The sequence below is a fragment of the Rissa tridactyla genome, chromosome 8, assembly GCF_028500815.1.
Source record: "Rissa tridactyla isolate bRisTri1 chromosome 8, bRisTri1.patW.cur.20221130, whole genome shotgun sequence".
Classification (NCBI taxonomy): domain Eukaryota; kingdom Metazoa; phylum Chordata; class Aves; order Charadriiformes; family Laridae; genus Rissa; species Rissa tridactyla.
In genome coordinates, this window is record NC_071473.1 from 39,417,089 (window position 1) to 39,433,778 (window position 16,690).

The 16,690-nt window shown below is 44.0% G+C and overlaps 1 protein-coding gene across 2 annotated transcripts in view; it reads left to right on the forward strand.

The window, feature by feature from the left end:
• The window catches only part of SYDE2 (synapse defective Rho GTPase homolog 2), a 31,439-nt gene extending 16,063 nt beyond the window's left edge, over positions 1-15,376 (forward strand). Inside the window, exons 4-8 of one of the 2 annotated variants that reach the window (XM_054212769.1) lie at positions 1,211-1,337; positions 6,801-6,982; positions 7,867-8,098; positions 12,080-12,138; positions 12,741-12,879. In XM_054212769.1, coding sequence (XP_054068744.1) covers positions 1,211-1,337; positions 6,801-6,982; positions 7,867-8,098; positions 12,080-12,090 — 552 coding nt within the window. In that variant the 3' untranslated portion in view covers positions 12,091-12,138; positions 12,741-12,879. Of the gene's footprint in view, positions 1-1,210; positions 1,338-6,800; positions 6,983-7,866; positions 8,099-12,079; positions 12,139-12,740 lie in introns of both variants that reach the window. The other variant, XM_054212767.1, reaches the window with a different exon arrangement.
• The last annotated feature ends 1,314 nt before the right edge of the window (positions 15,377-16,690 follow it).

The window sequence follows — 16,690 nt, forward strand, 5'->3', positions numbered from 1 at the left end:
CAAATGATATTGGGTAATCAAGGCAACACTGGTAATGAAGCGACTGGGATCTGAATTGTCTGAATGTACCTGGTGCTTTTGAGCGTGAAATCTAATTTGTGTATTTGCACACAGAGAACCAAAAATGCAAAATATACTGTTAACTTTTTGCTTTAACCATGTGCTTGTCTGACATTTGACTTTCCTATAGACTGCAGGCTATTGGCATGGTATGGCATCTCCACCTGAATTGCAGATGTGGCATTAGGCAACTTCAGAGTGAAAATAAATCGTCTTAGGCAAATACTAGATCACATTCAGTCTTGGGAAAGAGGGAGTACAGATTCCATTGGGCAAACTTACATTTATTTAAACAGGAATTCATATAAGGCCAGACAAATACTCCTTCTTGTTTGCAAACCCAGACTTGCATGGTCTAAGTCAGTACTGTCTCAATCAGGGTATTTTGGGGGATTTTTTTTGTGTCTTTTGAGTTTATGGTAGTTTTGAACTATCTATTTACTGCTCGGTACACCTGCCTATGAAGTTCATTAAAATAAAGTAAAATAAATATAGGAGTGCTTTGAATAAATGGCATTCATGAAAATGCAAAGTAGATAACGATAAAATGCAAAATTTGAGTGCGTGAAAGCACATGATTGAATTAGTACTTCAGTCCAGGAGTGTTGTGGGCTTTGTTCCTGTCGCCTTGAGCATGATAAATAACCCCTGCTTTGCATAAAACTTCTCATACAATTTGAGACACCAGCAAGTCAGTATCATGTCATCTTTAAAACAGCATCTTATAGATGTAATAATGAAGTACACATAATTCTCTTGAAACGCTGGTTACTGGTATAAAATATAATTTACATTTCGTTTACTATCTGGCTTATTCTGTGTTTCCTAAGTTTGCGTAAGAGCGAAGCACTAAACGATTACGATTTAAAACTCATGTTCTGTCAATAAAGTACTGCTCCGCATGTTCACTGTTATGGGACAGTAGCGTTATTCACTTACCGCTTAACAGTCCCAACTGTATCTCTTGTGTAATGTTTGATATTGTACATTACCATTTGATGTTAAGGGTTTGCACTGTTTGTGTTCCCGTAATGTGTATTTACAAACAGTTCTCTTTGTTGGGCTTCCCAGAAGAGGCAGAAGGTGATGTCGACTCCGAGTCCCCGGTGCGGGAAAGTGACTGATGTGTGTCTGCTGTTTGTGGTTGCAGGTGGTGGGCCTGTACCGGCTGTGTGGCTCGGCAGCGGTTAAGAAGGAGCTTCGAGAGGCGTTTGAGCGGGACAGCAAGGCTGTTACTCTCTCTGAAAGCCAGTACCCGGACATTAATGTCATAACAGGTAATGCACTTTCTTTTCTTTTAATACAGAATTGTGCCTGGTTCGTAATGTACCTTTTAAAAAGCAAAATTGTGCTCTGAGCTAGTTTTCTGTTGTCATTTATCAACTTGCTGCTTGGTGTTGCTGAAGGTTGGGTGAGAGTGGGCACAGTAGCCTTGGGGATGTGCACGTGTGGAGCAGCCGTGGTTTGGGGGGAGGAGGGCATGGAAGGAGCCGCTTTCGCAGTCACAGAGGGAGGTGGAAGTCTGGAAGGAGCTGAGATCCCCGGGGCAGGTTAAACCTCTGCTGGTGGTTTGTGCTGGAGCAGATCTCAGAAAACTCGGCTGTGATGAGATGCATCCGCTGTACTGGTTGCTCTACAGCACGTGATCCAAGGACCATCTCAGATGGCTGTCCTCCCTTTATTTTGGAGGTTGCATGATTTTTGGAAGCAGATTTCCCATCATCTTGTGGAGGCTAGTTAGACCTGCCTTCATTTCATCACCTGCTTCTTTTAAAACATAATTAAATAGCAGCTTTCTGCCCGCTGGAGTGGCCCCGTACTTGCTGTCAGACAGCAAGCTCCTGGCAAAGGTGGGAAGGACTGGGACTACAGGACCAGGAGGTCTTAGGAAGCCTGTCTGCATCGGCATCAGCTCTTCACATGAGCGTTTCGTAGGACTTGCACTGCACAACTGAAGTTGTGGAGGGTTTTTTTTTGTTTGCTTAAAAGTGGAACAGTTTTATAACTATTAATACTTGTTATGTAAACAAAAGTTGATCTCATTTCAGGCATCACTGAGTAAACCAATTGCTCCAGGAAATTAGGCAGGAGCGTTTGTTTCCTACATATCCAGGGGTGGAAAATGTAACAACAACAGTCAGGGTATAAATTTTCTGTGCCAAAGTCCTCTCTGTAACATCCAACATCCAGCTGGACGGGACAGTCCTACCCTGTTTGGTGGCTTATTTCATTTTGGTGTATTGGGAGTGAATTTTGTTCATTACATTTTATAATTATACAAAGTGGTATCAGAAGATACTATTCGGTGATGTTTACTGGGTTAAATAAACCTCTTGGTCCAGCTAGTCGGTTCGCCTTACTTGCCTTGGCTGGTTCCGCTGTTGGGTTCAGCGTTGCTCACTAGTACCGGCGCTCCCAGCAGCAGAAACTTGTGTTTCGCTCTGATAGCATGCACCCTTTATAAGGAGGAGGTGCACAATAAAGTAAATATTATAAAGGATCTTCTAAACTGTATAACTTTCTTCTTTTTACAAATAAATTAATGAGAAAAAACAGTGATAATATCTAAGATCAGATTGTTCCATTAAATTACTGAAGCCCTGTTTCTTTCCTGATTCTTGTAAATTGACTCAGAACTGGGGAAAGAAAACCCCTCTGCTGCTTTCTGCAAAACATCAGGGACTGTCCAATACTGAGTTGTGAGCAGGCAAATGGCAAACTGCTATTTGGTTAGGGTAAACTTTTGGCTAATGGAGAACTTTGTGGTTTTTTTAAGTTTTGTAATAATAAAAATGGCATTGCACTCCCATGCTACAAGTAGTCATTGCGATAAAACAGTATTTGGGGGAACGGCTCAGGAACATCATGGGAAAGGGTGTAAGGAACTTAATTTTCATCCATATACAAAAAAACCTGTAACATTTCATAAGCATTTTGTTTTTCCTGAGTACATTGTACACTCAGAACTGGCTGAAACCGAAGCCTGAGCTGCAGGAGAGCTCAGTACCGCGGCAGAGCCCTGGAGGGGCAGCAGCGCAGTCTGGCTGATCGTTCCATCACAAATTTATGATGTGGTGGTTAAATAGAAGAGCGTACGTCAGGTTTTTTTAATATGCATTGCTGCAAGCCTCATTGGTGATGGTGAACTTTTGGTGACCATGCCGGTCCTGCTGGGCTCTTGGTCCTTTCTTTGGTTTGTTCTACTGAAGGGTGATTGTTGGCATCCAGAATTTGTATTGTAAGCGCGAAAAGACTACAGCCTTGGTGTCTGTCTTACAGAAAGACTACGGGGTGTGCTTTTGTATATGCTGTAGTGCAAGAGTTTACTTGTATGCTGCTTTCCTTACAAGGAAAAAATAGTTTTAAGAAATTACATTAAAAGAAATGTGAATTCTTTGCCCCGGTTCCCCTGCAGCTGCGGGGTGTGATTGCCATCAGTGCCTGTGTTAGTGCTGGGCTGAAGGGACCCAGCGCAGGGTCCTGCCTGAGCTGGGGGCAGTGGGGAGGGAAGGGGTGTTTGCACCTGACCAAAATGCCCCCCACTCTCTAATTAATTGTAAATAATGTGGTCTGGACTGAAAGGGGAACCTGCAAGTTTTGCTGACAGACCTGAGGGACCCACTGTGCTTAGTGCTAGGAATAAAAGAGCCTACGAAAGCTCTCCTGTGTGCGTTTAGGGAGCTGGGTTGAGAGGGAATGTTTCCCCTGATGTGTTACTGCTGCGTTTGCAATGCTGAGGCTGATGCACATGATTCATACTTTTATAAGCCAAAACATTTGTTCCATAAAATGTGAATCCTCAGCATAAATCTTGGCAGATTTGAAGAGAAGAGCCGCCTTCTGTCCTTTTTGAAATTTGAGTAGTGCTGCTTTTCCAAAAGATTAAAAAGATTTTATTTTTTTTTGACAGCTCTCCAAAGACTAAAGAATGAACATTTAATGATTAAATCTTGACTGAGAAATGCTCTTGGGATTGGCACAGGCTTACGCGCAATTAAGCGTGCTTGTGGCTCAGACTGAAGCGCGCAACTAGTTTTCGGACCTGACCAGTGTTCCCGTTATTGCCTCATGTCTGTTCGCGTCCACGTGAATTCATATCTCCACATAAAGCATGCGATAACCGTGAACAGTTCAGTGGGTCAGAAAAATGAGGAATTAATGAAGTGGATGGCAATTTCTGCTCGCTGTCTAAGTTTGTTGTGTGTGGTTGTGTCAAGGGGAATGCGCCAGTGGGCTGGCAGCAATGGGAAGCGTAGTTTCATGGAAAAAAAAATAAAATAAAATAACAAGAGCAGCCTCTTACAGGGCTAATTTAGCTGAGTGAATAGCAAAAGGATTTAGAAGGGTCAAGGGGCTTTCATGGCTCCCAAACTATCCTGTTACTCAGGGCTAAACAGGAGAAAGTCCTTTGGCAGGTGGTGGTCCTATGACTGTGGATGCTATCACAGGAATTCCTACTAAATGATTATTACTAGACGGTTGTGAGTGTTTCAACAGTATAAGCCGATTTGATTATGATATACCATTTCCTACAGTAAGCTGATTCTGATTTCAGCCTTCACCTCCAAAAAAAAAAAAAAAAAACAAGCGCAGCTGAAACAAAGATCCTGATAGAAGTCAACATCTCTTGCTAGTCTTTTGCTTATGGAAAAAGGAAAATATCCCAAACCATGTTGTATAGCACCAGCCTCTGCCACGTTTGTCTCATATTTTAACCAGCTAATCCATGCATGGAACATGGCCCTCTAAAACGAGGGGAAGGAATAAAATTTGGTTGTGGGGGAATGTGAGTAAGTTACTAAACAAAAAATAGCCACTTAAGTGGAGCAGTAACAAAAGTGGCATATTCTTTTTAAAACAAACAAACAAAAACCTCCAAACCACTAGAGTTTCTAGGATACGTTTTTAGGATAATACATGGATGGTTGTTCGCACATCTTCTATTCCTGCTGGGGAGTTCCCATGTCCAGCACAGGGCAGGCTGTCGGGCGCTGTGGGATACTCTGCAGAGAGAGGAGGTTTGTGTGGCTGCCCCGTGCCTCACGCTGCACAGAGAGGTGGGCTCCGGGCGGTGATGCTGCGCCTACAGCGTGGCGCCAGTAGCTGCATTACTGCTGGGTGCAGTACTTCTTTTTTTTTTAACAGTAAAATATTTATACAAGTAGAAGCCAACTTTTACTTGCCTTCTGCGTGTGAACATGGCTGTGATGGGGAAAATACTAACCTTCGTTCCCTTTATATTTTTAGAAATGACCTCGTAGCAAAGCCCGCTGCTGTACCGTTCAGTTTACGGTGAGGTTATAAAGATGGAGTTTATAAAAACTGTTGCTTTGCCAAATGGCACGGTGTGATGGTATTTGCTGTGATTTAGGATTCTACAAGGCTATGGGGAATGCATACTAAAAAAAATCTTCTACCTTTCCAACTTTTCCTTTTCGGAAGACACGCTGCTTTGTTAATTATAGTACCTGCTTTCAAAAAGTTTGTTTTAATCCACTGTTTCTTCTTAACCAAGTATTTAAATTCAGTTGTGATCTGTCTAAAATGGGTAGATATTTGTGTCACAGAATGCATTTTTTTTTTTTTAAGGAAAGTAAAAGCTGCTGGGAGGCAGGCTCGTCTTGTTCAGTTCTCTGTGCCAGTTGTACTGGGTACGCTGCTCCTGGATAACATCCTGCGTGTGCCCTGTCGGGGGGGGTGCTGTTGGAAGTCTTCATGGTTTGGGGTTTTTTAATTATTATTCTTATGATCACTAAAACCCCATTCGTACTGAAGTATTGGCCAGCCTTCAAAGCTAGCTTACAAGAACGCAAGCGCTCAGTTCCTTCCTGTTTGTTTGCATCTGTGGAAGGAATAGGTGGAAGAGCTTCTCCTCTAGCACCTCCCCAGCTTCTGAAGGGGTGCAGTGTGGCTCTGCGACTGGGAGGGCTCAGTGCGGGGCTGTTCTAGCCAGCGTCTCCTGTGGCTGTGGATTGTATTTGTCACAGCAGCGGTGAGCGGTGTTCTGGGGGGACACAGAGTACCCAGAGGTCGGGGGGAGTCGGTGTTTCTATCTTGAGGACATCTGTTTGGTTTGTGCTTTGGTAGGTGAGAAAACGCTGTGTGCATCACCAAATGCGCCGCTGGCACTGGGATGTTTGCTCATAACTTTATAGCTGAAAATGAACCGAACAGAAAAATCAGTTGCTGGTTGTATATAAAGAAGGAGGTGTCATCAGGCTGAAGGCTGGTGTTTGTAGGAGCTGCTTTCCTCGGACAGGAGGTTGACTGCTAAGAGCCCTTTCCTTGCCTCTCCCTCACCCCGATCCGGAGGGGGACCTGGAGAGATGCTCACCCTGTGCCCAGGTGCTCGCTCCTGCCCACGCAGCCTCCGCTCTGGATGCGGTGCACCTTCCTCCCCTGGTTTCACTCCTCAGTTCGCAATGAGCTGCCTTGTGTGGGCTTGGAGAAGCTGCCGGGACTGTGGGGACAAGGATGCTGGTGTCCCTTGGCCTCCTGGGGACGTTGCAGAGATACCTCCTGCCTCAGCTGAGCCAGTGGGGATCCCTCACGTACCTGTGGTTCGCTGTGCCCTTTTCTGTCATCTTCCCATCCCTCGCTCCCCAGTGTGAGGTTCGCCACTGACACGGAGGATTTTCTCATGGGACGGGTAGAGCTGATGTGCCATAGCGCTCCCAAAAACCGCTGGAAGGTGAATCTGCAGATAGTTAAAGGCAACTGTTCTTGTGTCTCTTGTGAAGGTGTCCTGAAGGACTATCTGCGGGAGCTGCCTTCTCCCCTGATAACCAAGCAGCTCTACGAAGCAGTGTTGGATGCCATGGTGAAAAATCCCTTGAAAATGACGGCAAGTGGTTGCGAGAATGACCCGAGTGACTCCGAGCACACAGCAGCCCTTCTGGATTGCCTGCCAGATGTGGAGAAGGTGAGCAGTGTTAGCAGGTTCGAGTAAATTGCATGCTTCAGAAAATAAAGGAAAATTTTCACACTGGACATAAAATGGGTCAAAATGTGTACACCTGTTTCCTGACTTAACGGTCCACTTGGATTTTTGATGCTCCACATCTTTGAAAATACTTCCATGCTGTGATTAACTGGAGGGGCTGCATTGCTGTATTTATTCTAGTTTGCATTTTATATTGCCTCTGTAAAACTGAATGAAAAGCTGTGATCGCTACTTTTACATTGTCAGATTATTCCCATCTGGTGTCCTGCTCCATTTCTGTGGAGCTCTTTGATCTGGATGTCGTAATTACGTGGGCAAATGCGTTCCTCTTTCCTGAGCATGTGCAATGAAGCCTTTGCTTCCCATATGTGCATTGTAATAGTGCTGTGTGCTGCTACCGGCCACGTCCCCCTCTAGAAAACCAGAGTTAGCCCATGGGAGAGAGTGAGCGAGTGGCCTGCACAGTACTTGGAAGTTACCTGGAAGCTTGTTCTGTTGCTGAGCTCGTACTGAGGGTTTCTTTATTTTCTAATGTACCTGCGTCATCTGTACTGCTGCTGCAGCTTCTCTCCCCTCCCTGATGTCCCCTTTCCACTGTGAGAAAACTCATCCATGTAAAACTGAGATCAGGTAAGAAGTAAGCTGAATTTTACCAGAAATTGTGTCTTAAGTAGTCTGCTCTGTGGTAGTCCAATACAGCACTTTCCTAATTCAGCCCTTAGATGTTCCGCTGATGGGTGGTGATAGAAAAAGCATAGCTATCAGCCTTCATCTTGTCCCTCTAGAGCAGCAACGTTAGGATGTCAACACCACCTTCGTCTAGTGTTTTGTTTCATTTCCTGAGCAGTATTTTGTTCTTTTAGGCTACCCTGAAGATGCTGTTGGATCACCTGAAACTGGTGGCTTCTTACCATGAAGTCAATAAGATGACGTGCCAGAATCTAGCTGTATGTTTTGGGCCCGTGTTGCTGAGCCAGAGGCAGGAGACCACCAACCATAACAACAGAGTCTTCACAGACTCCGAAGAGCTTGCTAGTGCCCTGGACTTCAAAAAACACATAGAGGTTCTTCACTATTTGCTCCAGCTGTGGCCAGGTACTGTTTCATGAATCTGATCAAGGGAGAATGTCAAACCATTACTGTATGTTTGTGCTGTGCGACAGTCTACATTGATTCACAGGATGATTGACCAGCATCAGAATTCTTAAAACACGACGTACTATGGCATCACCTGTTAATCTAAAGAAATCAATTTTATAAGCTACTCTTTGTATTTGGTCACTTGCTTTAATGGAAAGTTTGTTGTTTTAATTGCGTTCTTACCAGATGGCAGGGTTTGAGTATAACGTAAGAAGTGGTGAAGAGTGCTTTATGTGAGTAAAGACACTAGAAAAAAGAAGCCCAGTGACAGTAAGGCTTCCACATCTGAATTAGGGTGTGTTGGAGGTGTTTTGGTTTTTTATTTCTTCTGCTCTCCTGCTTTGACCATCCAGGATTATCTGTGTATGGAATTCCTTAGTTGTTTGGTCTCTGAGATACCCCAAACGTTATTTTAATTCTGCCGTTGTACTTTGGCAGAGTTGGGAACATCCTTCCAGTAAGAGCCGTGCGACCTCTAGTTGCTTTTGCAGAACTTTCCTTAAAGGAGAAATGTTTTTAAAACACAACAAAAACCCCAAACCAGCCAAAGAACAAAACCCAAACCAAAACATCCTATGTACCTTTTAGCTCCCACTCCCAAAATTAAGAGGTCATACGCTTTGGCACAACTTGGGGTCAATTCTCAATAAGAAGGGAAGTGCTTCTAATCTTCCTAATAAACTACCAAAGTGGAAGCGAAGGTAACTATTTCTGCGAAGATCTGCCTTTCAAATGGGAAATGGTTGCACAGTGTTCATGTTTCCCCCGGTGTTCAGAGAGACAGAAGCCAGTGGAAATAGTCAGGATGGTGTCTGGAGCCCTGGGCTAAAGTCCGTGGTGAATTCCTGTGCCTTGCTGCTGCTGAACTGCTGCATTTCCTTGCGCAAGAGCTGCCCGGAGTCAGGAGCAGACGAAGGTATTACAGGTTTCCGGTTAAAGAGGGAGAGCTGAAAGCTGCCCAGCCATGGGTCTGTGGTGCTGTGCTGTGGTATCTTCCTTTTTCACAGTGGTCTGGCTAATGGTGTGGAGAACCAGTCTCTTTGGTAACCTGAATAATTTAATATCCGCATCTCAAATTTGAGCAATGTAAAACCTGTAATTCTCAAGGCTAAGCGAAGATTCAGCCCATCTGAACAGCTTCTTAATTGTTCCCTTCTAGAACACAATAATTGCTCTGGGGAAACTGCTGAATTTCTGCACCAATTGAAACATGAAGTGGAGTTGCAGTTAATCTAAATGAATAATAGGTCTGATTTGGTTTGTTTTTATTTTATTTTTACTTGAAGAGGAGGAGGTCTGCTTTTTATGGGAGACTTGGAGTCACCTGGGAAGTGTGGAAGGTCACGAAGGGCGGCTTGACTTGGCAATACTGAATTACAGATGTTGTGGCTGCATTTGAGCCAGGCAGGGGGACTCTGCTGCTCTGTGTTCAGGATACAAAATGCTCCTCAACTCATTTAAAGAGTGTTTGGGGAAAAGCTTTTTTCTTTTTTTTTTTTTTTTTTTTTTTTTTTTTTTTCCTTCTCCCCTGTTATCTTCCCCCCTTGCAAACATTGTAAAGAGAAATTGCCATTGCCAGCTAAGTGATTCTTGAAGCATTTTATTCTGGAGGGCCCAGCAAGGGCTCCTGATGTGTAAGTGTGTGTTGGCAAAGACTTGTATCTAGCAGATTCTATACAATAATTAAAAATAATAAGTGTCTGTTGTGTATTCCTAGACATGAGGTGTAAATGAATGTGTGCTAGCAGACAAAGTGCAGAATAGGCACATGAACATGAGTCTGTCTTTGAGTATGAACTATGAAGACAATGTAAGATGTACGATCTTGCTGTTAAAGGGGTTTTTATGATTACAAAACAGTATGGGAATCTGTACTGTATTGTATTACACAGGTCATCTTAAACAGTCTCTGCTCTACTTAGTAATACTTGTTAAGTTTTTATCTAGAGATTTATATTAAATTTGTAAGGTGGGTTTTTTGGGGGGTCTTTTTGTTTTGTTTTTTTTTATTTTAATTATGAGAGAAAGAATTTTGGGGGAAGGTTTAATCCTTTCTTGGGTAAAACTATGAAGTGTCAGGACAAGTGAAGCAAATGCAGAAGAGGAGAGTTGACTGTAAGCTGACTTGACCCGCACAGCGTAATTGCCAGGTTTGTGAATAGCCCACTGAGGTCTTTCCGGTGCTCAAATGTTTCTTGTGGTATATCAGGTACTGATGAGTATAAAGAATATTCTGGGTGAGGCAGTGATTTCAGCCATCGTGAGCTACTACTTTGTTCCTCTGACAGCAATTCCCACCTGGGGAGTATCTCCAGGCTGCCCCAAACCCTGTTGGTTTGAGCGGCTGTGAATCGGTGAATGGGGGGTTGTTGCTGCTGTGGGGGCTGCAGTGGTCAGCGAGCACCTGCTGTGTCAGGTACCGATGGGAAAGATGAGTTTGGGGACAAAGTCAGTGTAGACAGGTAATATACTGGAGGGAAAAAACCCAGCAAGTATAGTCTCAGTTGTGTTGTCTGATTCCCCGCCGCCATAAGACTGATAGTAGTTTGCTTGCGTTAGACATTGCTCTGCTCTGATTTTCAGCAGGGCGGGTGAGCTCAGGCGGTGAAAGGGTGTCCCTGGCTGGGCAGCTTGAAGAGCTGAATGAAAATGGCAGTGCTTTTTACGTAGGTTTTCTTTTTTTCTATACCCTGCTGACGTGATGGCGGCCATGCCCTGGAGTCACCTCCTGTGACCGGTGACCCTGTGGCTGTGACAAGCACACGCTGACCACGCTCTGGGTCAGCACCGCCGGGAAGCTGCTGTCTCCGCTCGCTGCAGCCTCATGGAAACCTTCTCTGCCTGAAAATAAGAGCAAGAGGAGAGTTAGTTTGACATAAGGTGCAGCTTCACGATGGGCTTGAGGCGATTGAGGACACTTCTGCTCCCTTGTCGGCTGCAGCCGGGCAGCCCCAAAGCTGCTGACCACCAAAAATGTAAAGAAGCTTTGAGTCAGGTCAGTGAGCCAGCACAGGAGAGGTGGGAAACGTGGGTGGAGGAAGAGGGAGACCAAGAGCTGTTTGGGCAGCAAATTCTGTGCAGGAGCTAATCACGAGACCCCTGGGATAGCTTACGGTGTGGCTGCTGTGGGAAGGAAAAGCAGGGAGATGTAGCTCTGCCCATAGGAGTGTGCATTGCTGTAAAGGGGGCAGGAGTAGGGTAAGTAGTAGAGTTTTTCTTCACCTTGAAGAGAAAGCCATAAATCTATCCCTTGGCTTGCAAGAACTGTGCAGGACAGTGTGCTAAAGGGGAGGTAAAACACGAATGCGGAGATGTGAGCAGGCGAACACCTGCATCACACGAATGCAGTGTGGACAGAACAGTTGGACCTGATGGAAGGATCGCCGTCTGGTCCCTTATGTTTAATCTCCTGTAGATTGAGACAGCTTGATAATCAACAGGTTGTGCAATACTTCGATTTCCGTATTTTTCCAACCGAAAACAAATAGTCCTTGTTCAGTTAGACCATGTAATACTGGCAAGTTGTTGTTAACCCATGGCCCTTCGTCTTAATGGAGCATAGTCTAAACAGAAGGGCTTTTGTTACAGTAAGAGAGGGGGGAAAAAGCAATGATAGTTATTGCATGTTACTGTGCAAGACATAGAGTAAGACTAAAATCCTCTGGAGAGAACTGTAATGCGGACCCAGAAGGAGAAGCGTAGGGCACATCTCAGGCCTGAGCCTTTGTGCTTGCGTGTGAGGAGTCTAACGAGGAGCAGGTGACGTTGTGAACCGCACGGGTTTGTGTGCACCACCTTTTCAGTGGTGAATGGGAATAGAAGTTCCTGCTTCCAGTTAACAAGAGGTAACGGTCTGTTTAAAACAAAAAGAAGTTTTGCAGCTCAGACATTCAATAGGCACAAGTCAGTAAAAAATATTTGTGCTGTTTACCGTAGGAATCCGGTAACAGTGGAGGAGACTGTTAGTAACTTGTGCTGTATAATCGTGAGCTCAGGTAACGCGACCATCAAACCTGTTTGAGTGTACGTCTGACACGGGGTTGTGGCTGCTTAGAAAAATAATGCATAATGGAAATGAGCTTCTTTTAATAGCGCAGAACGCGAGGGCAAAAGAGAAACACAAGAGTTTAACTCTTGGCGCATCTTGAGCTTCTCTAGATGTTTCTCCGTGGTGGTATTTTTGTTGTGTTTTAACCTCTTTTGCTGTGCCTGCTTTCTGTTACTCTCTCAGCCTGGACGAAGTATGTGAGCTGAGCTGTTTGCTTTCCTTAGACCCAGAGCCAGTCGGTGATTAACTCACGCAGTGAATTTAACTGGGGCTGTGGGAGTTCCTAGTTTTAGATAGGCTTCTCTCCATTGCAGTTTGAATCTGGCATGAATCCTCAAAACTGGGCTTTTACAGTAGTTTTTCTTACAATTTTATATCAAACAGCAGCAGAAAACATAATAGTGGAATGTGTTGGCTGTAAGCTTGCATGTGTCCATGCATGCTGTTAGCGTGTGATGTCCAGGGAGGAGAATGGGCATCTGTCATGGACTTCTCTTGTTGCAGTACGGATTCAGCCCTCACTCTGGTTTAACCTCTTCTCTCTTCTAGTACATCCCTCGCCTGCCAAAGAACCAGCACACCCGAATGCGTTTCCCGAGCACCCATCCTCCCTGAATTACCTGAGGCCCAAGAGGCAGAGACCTCAGATGCTGAATCTGAGCAGCACCGAGATGTCTGGGGTGCTCAGACCAAGGCCAGCAGGCCTGGACAGCCCATCGAGCAACCGCTACGCTGGAGACTGGAGCAGCTGTGGGGAGAACTACTTCTTGAACCCAAAAGACTGCCTGAGTGAAGCAGACTATGACGACGTCCCTTCAGAAGACACAGAGAGTGGGGATGACAGCGGCAAAGCCGAGGAGCCAGACGCCTCGGTCAAGCACCCGCAGCCCATCCCCAGGGAGGACACCTTCCAGAGCTATTTGACAATGCAAGCAATAGACTCAGCGGTGGATCACAGAGCAAACCTCAAAGACCTGCAGGAAAGTATTGACACTCTGATAGGAAACCTGGAAAGGGAACTCAACAAGAACAGGCTCAACATGAGTTACTAAATCCTGTCCTGCGTGACGCCTCCTCCTAGTGCCTCCGTGTCCCTCGCCGGGCTTCCCACAGCCGGGTGAGGACAGATGGTGCCCTTGGACACCTTGTGGCAAGGCCACAGCCCACCTTGCGTTAACAAATTTTAAGCCATTCCGTTACATTTCTGCCTTTTTGTTAGAAGAAGGGGTCGGCCTGATCCTGGTGTTGGAGACAACCTTAGAGACGGTGAGGTGATTCCACATAGTGGCGTTTCTCACGAAAAATACTGTGCACTTAGGCGGTCTAGGCAATACCTGGCAGGAGGTAAAGCAACATCTCTGCTGTTGGCGGCAGCAGATCTCCCCATTCCCAAAACCCTAGCTCCGGTACAGATCATCCTCTCGGAAGAGGATGAACGCTGCTTGGCCTGAGTTTTGCAGCATGGACTTCAGAAAGACTCGTTTTACTATATATGCAATGGCTGCTATGAAAAATGCTTTATATATATATAATATTTATATATAAAGTTTTAATTGTACAAATATTAATGTATTCCTGTATTAACACTTTTCAATAATTATTTAAACAAGCAAAAATTAAATATTTTTCTAACCTTGTTTGTATATATATCTATGTGTAAATGTGCATGTGTCCGTAGCCACCTTTGGAAAGGAGAGGTCTCTCAGAATGACGAGATGTGTCCGTTTCTGGGAAGACGTGTTCAGTGATGCCAGGGTGAAGTTACCCATTGGGTGACGCGGCGTTTGATTTATGCACAGAAACATGGCCAGAGAGAAGGCAGGGTGAATGATTAATATAAATAACCTTGTGGGTTGCAGGGGCAGCGGTTCGCAGGTGTTGACTATTAACTCTCTCTCACACACCCATCACACTTTCTCTAATTTTTTTCTTTGTTTTTTTCCTCCATTTTTTTCATATATAAAGAAGGTCCGGAATGTATTTACTTCTCAAAAAATACTTCTGGCTTGTCCTCGTGATCTTTAATTGTGACACTTCAATACTTTTTCTCTCCAGAGTTTCATGTATTTTTGTTGAGGTGCCTTTGTCTGGCTGCTGGTAAGTAGACGTGTTTGAGCCCCCTCTGAAGGGCTGTGGCTCTGGAGATGCAAGACTCAAATTCTGCACAAAGGCAGTTACTTTTTTTTCTCTGAGTCTTTTTTTTTTTTTTTTTTTAATTAATCTCCCCAAAATGGAAACCTGAGTTATTACAAGGGGTTGAATGGGTTGAGTGATGTTACTCCTCAGGAGTTTGGGTGGGATTGCAGCTCACTGTGACCTTGTTAGATTCAGCTGTCACCCACCATCTTCTCAGATCATCTGTAGTCATTTATGGTGAGCAATTTGGCACTTCATGTTCAGGAAACGCGTTCTTAGTTTAATTAAAAGTAGTTACCAAATCGCATGCAGATGTTTTGATGGTCCCTCTAACGAAAAGGAGATAGAGAGTTGTTCCTTGTCCTTCCCAGGTCGCCCCCAGTGAGGAAGGGGGGATTTGGGGTGTGGGGGCCATGGGGTTATGTATTTTGAGGTCGAACGCTGAGTTGTGAGCAGGGTAGAACTGAATTCTCTTTGTCTTTCTGGTACGATGTTGGCATCCCGCCATGGCTTTCCGTTTACCCCCTATGGGTAAGTGCTTTTCTGCTAACCCGTACTTACTCATATTGCTTAATTGAAGAGTTATTTATTTACAGTAGCAAGGAATTAAGAATTGCTATGGCAAACTTCTCCCCTCTTCTCTAAGGAATTCTTTTAGCATGATTTCAAATGGTTTATTCAATCTCATTAATTTATTTTTTGTAAGTGTTTAAAAGATGCAAAACAATTATTGCAATATAATGATAATGTATGAAAATGTAAATTTAACCGGAAGCATTTATCAATAAATCGATGTATTTTTTTAAACTTTTATACCTACAGAATGTGCATACTTTTTAAACTATAAATTTAAATTCTAAATAAAATTTGAATTAAGAACAAAATTTGACTAAGCCTAGTTAGTGATTATTTAAACCTGTCTAAGCTGGTGCCGTACACTTGTACTAGCTGCACGTGTGAATTAATTCCATAAAGCCATTTAGTTTTTCAGAAGACGTTTTGTTCTATTGTCTTTTCTAGATTGACACAGCATTTCGGTTACATAGTTTTTAAAAAAAAAAAAAACAAAAACAACCCAAAACAAACACTACTCTATTTAAATCCAAAAGGAATAATGTTCTCAGGAAGTTGTCAAACCAGCATTGCGGCAGCATTGCTTCCTTTATTGCAAGGTGCTGATGCTCTTGAACGTAGCTTGGCTTCGGCGCTCTGGGTGTGTGTGGATGTATTAGCACTAGCTGAAATATATTTGTTTGCATTTAAAGTTATTTGATAAATGGTATATTAAGTTTTCATTGTTTGTAATAACGTGGACGACGTAAATGAGCAGCTTTTGAATAAGTGTAGGCTTTTTCTACAGGAAGGTTTTGTAACTCAGTGCGCTGCTCTGTCAGTTCCAATATTTTAACCTTACAACAGGGGAAATTAATGATTTGATAAATGTATTAATGTTAATCTAATTAGTTAATTAAAATATAGTAAAGTATTGTTGTTATTAAAATGAAACTTTTTGCTGGTAATCTACTTAAACTCGTAGAACGTGTTTTGGATCTTAGAAATTGTCTTTTAATGAGACATTTCCCAAGTGGTATTTTTTGTTATATGTTGTACCTTATATATATTCTTACAGATATTATTATATTTTGTCTAATTATTTATATAATCTGGTAAAGTTGCGTCCTTCCTAGGATCGTTACCGATCCTTGAGGAAGAGGATTAGAGTGGGAATTACCCTACACTAAGTTGGGAGCTGTAAAGCGACCTCTTTCTACCAAAATAATAATGAGCGTTTTTTTTATACAAAAGAGCAGCCTTGGGCTGTGTGGGCTCCGCAGGGCAGAGCCAGGGGCTTCTCTGACTGTGCCGACCTTTGTTGTTGCCCGTTCGGTGTAACGGGGTTTGACATGGAGGGCAGCTCCCGTTCCGCAGGGGCTCTTACCGCACTAAAGGAGGTAGAACGCAGCAGGCAGAGCCTGCAGTTGAGAGCAGAGGTCTGGTGTCCTTGGAGTGTAATGACTTCCTTCAGGTGTGACCTCTGCTTCCCGGGTAAAGAAAACGGATGCGGCTGCTCTTACAGAACCAGTTCCAAGACTTGCACCAAAATCTCGTACAAACAAATTGTTACACCCAAGTATGGGCTTTTCTGGTGTTCTGAGGCCAGTGATGGCCACGCGCTGGGTAGCAACCAGGAGTCGTAGTTTGTAGGCCCCAGGGAAAAGCAGAAATGCATCCATGGGTCTGTACAACTCCTTGCAGCCAAATGTTAAGGATATAATACACTTAAGGTGAGCTCAGGAATGGACCAGGCCCATCAGTAGAGTTTTAATCCATTGCTGTTTGTTCAAAGAGGATTGTCCAGATGC